General features: G+C 40.0%; 1 protein-coding gene across 1 annotated transcript in view; it reads left to right on the top strand.

Moving 5' to 3' along the window:
- Nucleotides 1–1,664: 1,664 nt before the first annotated feature.
- ERCC6 (ERCC excision repair 6, chromatin remodeling factor) overlaps nt 1,665–11,099 on the top strand; it is a 48,871-nt gene continuing 39,436 nt past the window's right edge. The window contains exons 1-4 of the mRNA XM_009912010.2: nt 1,665–2,179; nt 4,712–4,832; nt 7,235–7,343; nt 9,267–9,993. Of these exons, the coding sequence (XP_009910312.2) occupies nt 1,680–2,179; nt 4,712–4,832; nt 7,235–7,343; nt 9,267–9,993 (1,457 nt within the window). The 5' untranslated portion in view covers nt 1,665–1,679. The remainder of the gene's footprint in view (nt 2,180–4,711; nt 4,833–7,234; nt 7,344–9,266; nt 9,994–11,099) is intronic.

Below are 11,099 nucleotides of genomic sequence, written 5' to 3'. Positions count from 1 at the left end.
CTGCTCCTCTCGCCAATTGATTACTAAGCCTCTAAGCAACCCTACTGCTAAATCCCAAGCTGCATATTATGCACCCTTCTCTCTTCTTCCCTTGGAGGAGCCTTGAAGCAATCAGATTACTTGCTCAACAACACTTGTTTTTTGAGTCCCGGGCTAATTTTGCAACCACTAGAGCACGCTTCCTTCCCCGAGCCTTTCAAAGGACAATCACCTGACGCTAAGAGACGTCAAGTGAGAAAACCGAACTTTTGAAGCGGTCCCTGCAAGCAGTTCCTCTGTGGCTCCGGCCTACCGGCCCTTCTGCCCCGGGCATCGCTCCCCCGCAGGGCGGCCGGCCCGAGGTGCCCCGTGTGCCACGGCCCGCAGCCCAAGCCGGGCCCGTGCGCCGCCAGCTAAAAACGCACTAGCGAGGCAGCCTGGCACGCCCGCGGTAAAGGTCAGCGGCTGCCGGCGGCCCAGGGGAAGAGCCGAGCACGGCCGCCCGCTCCGCCGCCGCCCACCTCGCCTCAGGCGGGCGAGCGGGCAACCGCGGGAAGCGGCCGCGGCACGTCACTGCCCCCAGCCGCGCCGCGCGGCAGTGACGCTCACCGACGTTGAGGAAGTGACGCGTGCGCGTTCGGCGTGGGCGGGTCGCGCGTCGCTGGGGTGAGGCGTCCCGGGTGCCGGGCGGCGAGGCGAGTACCGCGCCGGGACCGCCAGCGGGGCCGCGGCCTGCCCGGCTCGGGCAGAGGCCGGGCGGGGGCGGGGGGAGGCGGCGCCCCCCCGGAGCGCCTCGCGTTTCCATCCCGGCCGGGCCTCGTCGCCAGCCGCGAGGGAGAGCCTTCGGCCGGCCCCGGGCTTGCTCGCAGAGAGAGGTGGTGAAGCACGGGGGCTTGGGGACCGGTGTAGGGGGGTGCGGGGTCCCTCGGGGGGAGCTGGCCGGCGCGCGGGGTTGTCACGGCACTTGTTGCCCGAACGCGCGGCCAAGCCCGTCGCGTGCGCGTGCGGAGGCGATGGAAGAAAACCGTGAGCTGGGACCGAGACCCGCGGGCAGCCGTGCGAGGAGAGGTTGCTGATGAAGCCCCCCTGCCTTATTAATGTCTTCCTGCAAGTTAATAACACTTGTTTCTCCCCGAAGGTGACAAAAATTACATCCTTTCAAAAGACAGTCTCACCCTGAAGGCCCCAAACAGTAATCAGCTCCAGGCTTGCCTTGGTAAGTCAGTCCAGTGTTAATTTCCAAACAGCTAAGATGCTTTATGTTCTACTTCAAAGCTGAATTGGGACACTAAAGTCTACAGCCAACTGTTCTCATCAGTGTTTTCATTGGCAAGTCTTACCCTGTTTCAGAAACTTGTGGTTTTTGGTTTTGGACGTGTTAAGTTGCCTATGTTTTTGTTATGCTGTAGTCTTCAGAGCGTGACCATTTACACACAAGATTGAGTTCGCTCTCTGGCGAGTAGAGTAATTTTTACAGGTTGTTTTATTTGTCTTGATATCAGTGTTTTCTAGGAGTATTCTATATAGTTGTCTTTAAGAAGTTTTGGCCACTTTTTTCCTTTTGGTTGTGGAAATGAGCGTGGAGAAGCCTTTGGGGGGAGGACTCATGGAGGAGTAGACTACTAGGTGTTTTGAGACAAGAATTTCTCATAAAGAAATGTGTTTGTTGTTTTGCTTATTTTTATTTGGGCACAGTCTTCATGAGGAACTTTGTGTGTGTGAATGTTCTTATAATGATGTGGTTTTTCTTTGTTGCCTTTGAGCAGAGGATGCCAACAGACAACAGCCACCTGCCAGACAGTATCCAAGAACAAGACCCTGTTACTACTTCAAGCAGTAATTGCCTGCATAATGCTGAGGAATTGGGAATTGAACAAGAAAATGGCATTTGTAACAGTGACCTGGGTAATAGTATTAGAGTTCCCAACTCTGCCAGCCAGTCATCCACTTCCACAGCTGTTCCTTTGGAGGTGCCCAGAAGAGGACACCCCCTTTTACAGATCAACAGGCAGCAGATTGAGTCCATCTCATATAGTGCACAGGCTGCTGAGCTCAAAGGTTTAGGAGTTGATGTCTATGACCAGGATGTATTGGAGCAAGGAGTTCTTCAGCAAGTAGATAATGCAATTAATGAAGCTAATAAAGCAACAAAAATAGCTGATGCGGAGAAAGAATATCAGTCAGTGTTGGATGACTTAAGGTAAATTGTGTCCTTTCTTACTGTTCTTTTCTGTTACTGACTATCTATTGAGGCTTGGTGTCTCACGTTTTTAAAAGCTGGAAGATCAAAAGCTGTTTTGAAAACACTAGATGACATGTACTCTTCTGAGTCGCCTGCCTTTTAAAAAAGAAAATATTTTTCACATCAGAACAATGCTTCATTGCTCTTATTTGACTAATTCAGTCATGCATCAAGGCAGTAGAGGACAGTGCATGTCCTTTTTCTTCTTTGTCTCCTACCTTACCAAGATATATGTCTGTTTTCTGGGCAGTGTAGAATTGCATTATACTCTATTATTCAAAGTAATAATCAGAAAAAGTGCCACTTCTTCAATTCTGTATGCTTCATAGGGTTATCTGCTTCTGGTTATGTGCTTTCTGTAACTTTGATGACTCGTATCATGAGTGTGCTACAACCAAAACAACCTTATCACAAGTGCTTGTATGAAGTATTTAAGGACACCTTAAAAGAATCAAATGCTTAATTAACATGGTATATTGATAGCAGAAGACTTTGAGGGATAGGAGCCTCTTTCAAGTTTTGATCTTGGATCTCCCTTTCTGTTTCTAGTCTCATTGTAGAGTTACTGTGTGAACTACTGCAGGTAAATAATTCTACATGTGCATCTTTCTCTGTATTGCATTAATGTTGGGTTTTAGTGCTCAAGAGTGCTGTAGGCCTCCATTACCTATGTGAACTCTCGCATAGCTCTCTTATTATGCATATGCTTAATTTTATGCACTTCATTAATTTTCCAATTTCGGTGTGGAGATGCAAAGTTAAGTAAGTTTCCGAGACTGGAACCTAATTTTAGATGTTATGTAGTAGAAGGACATAATGTGTAAGATGGTCATTGAGAGGACAAATGGAGCAGTGTAACCATTGCAATTAGATTATGCAGTTCTTGAAAGAATGGTGCAGGGCATTATCAATTAGTTGATATTTTCCTGGTTTTCTTTAAGAAGCATCCTATGATTTTTCTTACCCCCCTATTTTCACCTTCTGCTTAAAGTCGTAAAATGAGATTTACATGAGGGGATGCAAATGGTTTATGCAGACCTGTAGAACGTCATCTGTATAAGATGTAATATGCAAGTCTGAAAGTTGATTTTGGAGATCAGCAGAGATATAGCTGTCTTGTTGAGCAGAGGGACTAACAAAAGTAAAGATGTACTAGTAGAGCATGATAGAGTTGGTTAAAGTCCTGTAGCATGGTGAATGCATGACTAGAGGTAGAATCAGGCAAGAAATAGTTTTTGAGCAGTTGGCATGGAGTTCATGGTAGAAGCTGCATGATTCTATAATATACACGCAAATTTAAGCAGAAGGAGGAGAATAAAAAAAGGTTGCCTGTTTAAATCCTGCAGTCCTGTTAAGTAAAGCTTTGTGGAAGAAGATGGTAGCGGTATGTGTCAAGAGACCCTAGGGCCAAGGAAGCAAGAGCCAAAAGGTAGGAGACTTGCAAGAAGGTGGTATACTTTAAGCAACAAAACAGAAGACTAACAAACGGGATGGGATGGTTCAAAAGTGTTGAAAGAATGGAGAAGTGAAGATGGCAGTGATAGCTGGGGAGCTAGTAGAATACGTCTCCTAGGAGAACAGTGGTAGAATCCAAATTAAGAGCTGGAGAGAAATGTGGTCCAACAATTTCCTCCCTGACAATTGAGGAGACTTACATAGTGCTTTTCTTTGCATATGAGGGGAATAATGGCTGCTTTGCAGGTGTTGTAAAGAGTTTTCTTTGACATTTTTCATAATGCTTTGAGATGCTAATTTGTATATCCTTACGAAATCTGCTATTTGAATCAACAAACCTAGATTTGGTGCTTCTGATGGTGGGGCAGTATCTCCTTCCTTGCGAACAAATTCAACAGCAGAAACAGATGATACTAGGTTATAATATGTGGTTCAACCTTAATTTCATATTCTATATGGAAACATGAAAAATGGTAGTCCGTGAGTAAGGAAAGTTTTAATGTTATGTGCTGTTAATTCTTTGAGCTAGTCTGTCTTCCTGAAACTGTATTTGTATCTTGTAATCTATTCATTGTGTAAAAGAGGTGTTGTAAAGGTAAAAGAAATAGCCTTCCTTATATAATGGCATCAAACTATTAAAACAGTTTTAGAAAATGAAAACATGGGATTTTCCACTCAGATTTTTGTTTTGTCTTTTGTTTACCATGAATAAAAAGCAACCACTATCACTTGCTTATTATCATCGTCAGACTTGTAACTTTTGAGTACTAAATATTGCAGTGGTTTAAGTTTCCTTGCGTTTGGAATTCTAGTATTAGCAAAATTTTGTTTAAAAATATTTTATGATGTACAACTTTTTAAAGCGTTTAGTATTTCCAGTGTTGTTTAAATATAAGTGCTTATTTAGAAACTTACTTTTAGACCTTTTTAAATCTTACCTTAAATTTCCTGGAATTTCTAAATTGTCTGAATCAAGAATGTGGTATTTTTCTTTCTGGAGTTGACTAGTACATTGCAATCTTCTTGTTTTTTCAGATCATGTACAACATCTCTGAAACAAATAAATAAAATTATTGAGCAACTTTCACCTCAAGCAGCCAACAACAAAGATATAAACAGAAAACTAGATTCTGTAAAACGGCAAAAATATAACAAGGTGATTGGATTACGTTAATTTCCTACTGACAATACTTAGCTTGTGCTTTGGCTTAAGGTTTGGATTATGTGATACAATTCTTGCTTAATTATATAGTTCAGAGTCAGTCTACAGTTGCTGTTCCTTCCCTTTTAAATGGTTTAATTTTCTACCAAAAAAATGTAAATAACTAAATTAAAGATGTGAAAGTAAGAGCTGAATTTTTTTTTTATTCTAAGTTTCAGAACAAGCTGTAAAACTGAAATTCCAGGACCTGCTCAGAAAACTGATTTGCATTAATTTAATTAAATCCCTCCCAGTAGCATTTGGAGAATTAACAAAGCATTGTTAGGGCACGGTTTAATAGCTGACCTAAATCTCAGCTCTTGTGGTCTTCATTCCCTACGTTCCTTTTCTTAATCCTTTTTCATGGTCTGTATCTTTCTTGTACCAGTACATATAATTCCTTCCTGTGAGCCATTTTAACTCAGTGATTTGGCAGAAACTGCTCCAGCCTTTTTCTGCCAGAGTAGTAAGTTAAAGGAGCTTGTAGAGCAATCTATCAGGCATCAGGGTAATGTAAGCGATAGACCTGTATAGTTGTGAACAGGAAGAAGGAGATCTGAGAAGAGGGAAACTTCTGGTCAGCTCACCATCTGATGGAAATTCACCTTAATATTTTTTCTAATGATAAACCTGACTGAGAAACTTAATTGTCCTTTGCCCTCAGATACTTCTTCCCAGTCTCAGGCCATTTGCCACGGAGTCATTCAGTTGTTTGTTTTTTAACCTTGACCATTTCAGCAACTTGGATAACACTGTGCTCACAGTTTGGCCAATTAAGAGAGTGAGGGGGACAGTACTGAACAGCGGCACAGGGCTAGGAACAAGTAGCTGGAAGTAGTGGGAAGAAATGCATTAAATCAGACTTGCCACTAAAGAGTGATCATGTAATTGGACACTATTTTACTTGTTTTCATACTGCAGTAATTTACGCAAGCGTTAGTTGCAGGGGAAGTTCAAACCTCGTTGAATGTTCATTGTTAGCCATCTCTAACAGTCCTTGAAGTGTAAGAATAAATGCCTGTATGAAAACTATAATTTGTAAAAGTAGTCCCAATTAACCACAGGAGTGTTTTTGAGGCTGTTTGGAGGCTGGCAGTGTATTTAAACCTGGTCTTGAGCTACCTTATGCACGGAGGAGTGCTTTTTAGTACTCTTCCTTTTGTAGTATTTAAGAAAAAATAAATGGTTAAAGACAACTGAATTCTTCCATTATTGAGACAAATGGGAAATTAATGACTGGTAAAAGACAGCTATTTCCTTAGAGCTGTCATACAGGGAGTGTTTTATGTTATAAAGTACTCTGGTAGCAAGGATTATAGTGCATACACAGGAGATAATAGATTGTACCATACATGAATATACTTACCCTTAGTGGCTTGATAAGTGCTACATGAAGACACGGGCAGACTAGTGAACCATTCCTCACCAAAAAGAAAAAAATTGCTCATTTTGCCATGAACTTGATTTTTACTGAAATACATGCCTCTCTAAGTAAGGAAATATTTCCAAAGAATGGAATTACAAATGTGGAAAGTTACATTGCCTATGTCTTTATTTTACTGGTTGGAATTTATTGTTTCAAAAGTGAAAGTTAGCGACACCAAGGAATCACAATGTCACCAGTAAATACACAGTTGAGGATATTACAATCAGATAAAAGGTGTAACAGTAGAGCTAGCTATAAATTACTTTCATAGCAGGAATGAACTATACTTGTTATAGCATCTGTAATGTTGATTTTTTCACTTTTTTTTTTTAAGTAATTTCACTTTTCATAGTTTTTTGCTGTTAAATTAGCTGTGACCACTCCTGAATTAACCGTGTACAACCATATATTAGGATGATGGACTGATTTACAATTTCAGTTTCTTTCTTACAAAACATTCCAACACTTCTGGGATGATAAATAAGTCTTATAGCTGTTTTTAGTGGCTTGTTAACCATCAACCCAGCCTCGCAAATCATGATGAAATCTTTTGGTGTTCTCTGTGCATTTCACAATCTTCTTGATGGGCTTCCTTCACTAGAATCAACACATTCATAAAATGACCTCAAAAGATGTACATAAAAATGCACAATGTGCCTGTGAAATTTGTGTATAAACAATCTGATCTTACTGTATGCATATTGTAAGATGATTGTACACACAAAATTGTGCGTGTTCTGTGGGTTGGAGCACTACAGATATTGTGGAGTCACTTTTTTGCACTTTTTTTGTTTCAAATGCAATACTGTGAACATTTGAATGTGAGATTCTGGTGGAAAATACTGCAAATGTTTTAATTTGTCTTGTTTAAAGGATAGCAAGTGTATGAACCAGATTAAAAATTAAATTATGTATCTACTTGTCATTCAAGGAGCAACAGCTGAAGAAGATCAAGGCAAAACAAAAGCGTCTCCAAGCAATTCTTGGTGGAACGGAGATTCTTGATAAAGTAAATGAGATTGAATTAGAGGAAGATGAAGGTATGGGAGAAGGCTGAAAGTTCTGTTCTACTTTGATGTAATGCTTTTTGTTGTTGTTGTTTGAAGCTAGTATGCAAGATCTTTGCCAATAAGGAAGTAAATTTCAGTGGTTTGCTTTTAATGAGAGAGTTAAGAACACTTACTCTCTGCACCTGCAAAATTGCAGATCTTGGCATATTCATGTGGGAAGTTTTAAAAAATGGATGTTAATCCGTGTTCAGCTCAGTAGGGATGGCTGAGGCACATTAGAGTATTGGGCTTAATAAATTGGAAATTCTAACATTTTTTTCACAGCTAATTTGATAAAGATGACTAACATCATGACTGAATTACATTTTATATGCTGGATGCTATCAATCAGCATTAACAAAATTGTTTTTTCTTACTGTTGGGATGTATCACTAGAAATGGAAGGGGGAAGTGCTTCTCTTTTTCAGGCTGCACTGTGATTTAAAAAAAAAAGTAAAATAAAATAAGGCTTCTTCCGAAGCAGGATATCTATTCTCTCTGTTTCACTAGGTGTTCTTTATCACTACTGTCTGCAAACTGAGCTTGGATTTTGTAACTCCAGCTTGGCTGTGTCTTGGCCACAATCACTAATCTGCAGTATTCTGCAGGACCCCATTGACATTTGCACATCACCTTTGGGTTATATTATTGTGTGCAAAGGTGTAAACTCTTTGTGCTATTTGTCCATTGCAGATGTGGCTGCAGTGGATTCCAGATCTCGCAAAGCTCATGCTTCCCTCCTGATTCAACAAAACTTAGAGGAGTCAAAACCTCAGTAAACTTTTCTTGGTAGAAAGGCATCTTTAATCCTCTTTCTTTGAATGGGTTCATGCAGTAAAACTCAGACACCTGGTGTGATGCGATGTAACTAGGAAGTGAATGGACCACAAGACAGAAGAAATGGAGTTGAGCAGTTCCCATAGTTTGAGAAACTAAGGTGGTGGAGAGGGAGGTGTTTCATGCCTGATGCATCATCATTACTTGTTAAACGTGTTTTGGTGATAAATGCAGCACTTCAGATGGGACCATATACAGTAGCATGCAGTGCTGGCAATTGTGGTCCAGCTGTTTAGAAATTTTGGATCCTAATAATAGATTTCAGGCTGGAATTCCCCTTCAGCTTCCTGAATTCAAGAGCTTTTCCCCCTCTTTGGTTTTAAACATCAATTAGTTTGTGTTAATATGTATAGTAATTGTGAATGCAGTTTAACTGAAGAGCTCTTTTATGGCAATGTGCTGTGCAGCCAGTCCAACTTTTAAAGTCATTATCCTAATATTAGTATTGTAGAGTAGGAAGATGGGTTTGGGGGGTTTTTTTGTTTCTGTTTTTGTTTTTTTGAAGCATGTGGGAAGGCAGTCTTTTATGTGTTTTGTAAGATTTGTCTCTGTCCTGGTATGGTAATGTAAATGTCACATTTCAAGCTTATGAGTGGGACTGAAAAATCAATAATAAAATAGAAATGAACGATGTTGCTGCATATGGGAATGCAGTGGTTTCTTGCACTGAACATGGTGACATGGGTTGAATTGACAGCAGAGGGAACACACCAGAGTTCATGTGCCATGGAGGACTGTAATTTTATGGTAATTCTTGCTCTGTGTGTTGTTTCAAAAGTATTTGCATTTTGATAGTATGTGTAATGTTTCCTATATGAAGTTTGAGAAGTAGTTTGAAGTAAAAGTTACAGTCTGACTTCTTCGGCCTTCTGTTTTGTTGGGTTTTGCCTATTTTGAACTTCAGGTATTATGTGTGACAAAAATTTGGACTTTTAAGTTGTATATAAAAACTGGACCGAATGTATATAAAGCTTGAGGGGGGGATGACAACACACCAAAATAAAACACCCTTGTTCCTGCATTTGAGTTATTCAGAAGGTGTAAAAGGCATGCTGGATGTTCTGATTTTTGTTGTAGAACCTGGTCCATCATGTCTTGGCAGTATGCTTATGCCTGTTCAGGAAACAGAGTGGGAAGAGCTTATTCGTACTGGCCAGATGACTCCATTTGGAACTAAAATACCTCAGAAGCCGGAGAGGAATACCCAACGATTAATGCTAAATGAAGCATCTGATTTTGAGAAGTACTTAGCAGACCAAGCTAAGCTGTCATTTGAAAGAAAGAAGATATCCCTTCACAAAGGAGCAAAGAAGAAAGCACAAGCCAAAAATGTTCAGTGCATAGCTCCTGCATCTACTACAAAGGAAAAAAGGGGTAAAGGCATGTCAAAAACAGAGAAGCGCTTAAAAGAACACATGAGAAAACTTCAGAAGCATGCCCTTCAGATTCAGTCAAAGGCAGAGATTCCAAAAGAAAAGAAATATCTTGACGCCAAGAAGTTCAGGCGTAAACAGGAGGATGATAGTGGAGAGTCTGAGTATGTACCTGATGAGGAGCTCTTTGATCCAGAAGCAGCAGAAGAGGAGGAAGAGCAGGCATCTTCTCATGTTGAGAATGATTCTGATTATGAACTTGGGAATTTGTCAAGAAAAAGAAAATATTTGGTGAAGAGAGATTTTAAAGGAGCTGAAGATGATGCTGACTTCTTTCCAAGCTCTGAAGAAGAAGAGCATACACTGGGGAAGCGCAAAGTAAAGAGATGGAGAGATGATGGAGATGAAGACTATTATAAACAGAGACTAAGGTTAGTCCTAGACATTTATATTAGTAACATTAACAAATGATGTTGAACATGCAAAGGGCAATGTCTGTAATACACTGCTAGGAATTGAAGTAAGGAAAACAAGACAGTCAAAATGATGATAGCCTTCCAAAAGGAATCAGACATACCTCTTAATTACAAGGAAGTTGCTGTTAGATTTTTCTGATTGTTGTAGGTCCTTCAGTAATAAGCTATTTGTGCATCAGTGTTTGTTTGTTGTTTGCAGAACTGTGAATGTGCCCAAAATTGAGTAGATAGAAAACAGCATATTACTTGGCAGCTTTACACCTAAGTACTGCCTTTGTCTGTAGATCATAATACCTACCTTTCAAAAAAAAAAAAAAGTCTTCTGTTTGATAGGCAAAATTACAATGCGGACAGACAGTGCCCTCCCTCTTCAGAGGGATGGCACTTCTCCACTGAGAGAGAAATCTTTGGTTTGGAATGGGGTGAGATGCTTAGTTTTTGGCTTGAAATAATCAACTGCTAGTCAAGAGAAAATCATTTGAATAAATTATAGTTACATACTATTTTTGTAGAATCTGTTAGTTTATTGAAATCCGAGGCAATTACATACAGTTTATATGGCTAACAGGTTTATTTGAAAACCAATATTAAAAGAATCTTTTGAATTTAAACTTGTAAAAAAATGTATACTGGAAAGGACTATATCTATATTATTTGATTATTAGCACATGGTCTCTTGCATAGCTTATATTAGAAGGCATAAGTAATGAAGACTGGACATTTATAATGCTGTTAGTCAAGTCTAAAAAGAGCTGCTCAGTTTGACAGTGATTTTCCTGTCTTTGTTCTTGATATGAGTGAGGGTAAAAACATCCCTATCTAAAGAGATAGTGATAATGGTGGTAGTAGTGGTGTTTTATGTTGCTATGATGACCTAAGGTTGTAAACTGAGTAAGGTTTCTAAGGAGAGTCTAGTATGTTAGGTGGGGAAATACAGCTAAGAACACAAGTTATTTTTTAAAATGGCAGCTGAAACACCTTGTGCTAATCTGTGATTTATGAAATTTGTATAACCCGTGTGTTGATGATGTCTCTGTAACTACAGTGTGCTGTTGAGATGT

This window comes from Haliaeetus albicilla, chromosome 11 (assembly GCF_947461875.1).
Source record: "Haliaeetus albicilla chromosome 11, bHalAlb1.1, whole genome shotgun sequence".
Taxonomy (NCBI): Eukaryota; Metazoa; Chordata; class Aves; order Accipitriformes; family Accipitridae; genus Haliaeetus; species Haliaeetus albicilla.
Note: the sequence above shows the minus strand (reverse complement) of the source record. Positions and strands in the feature narration are given on the sequence as shown.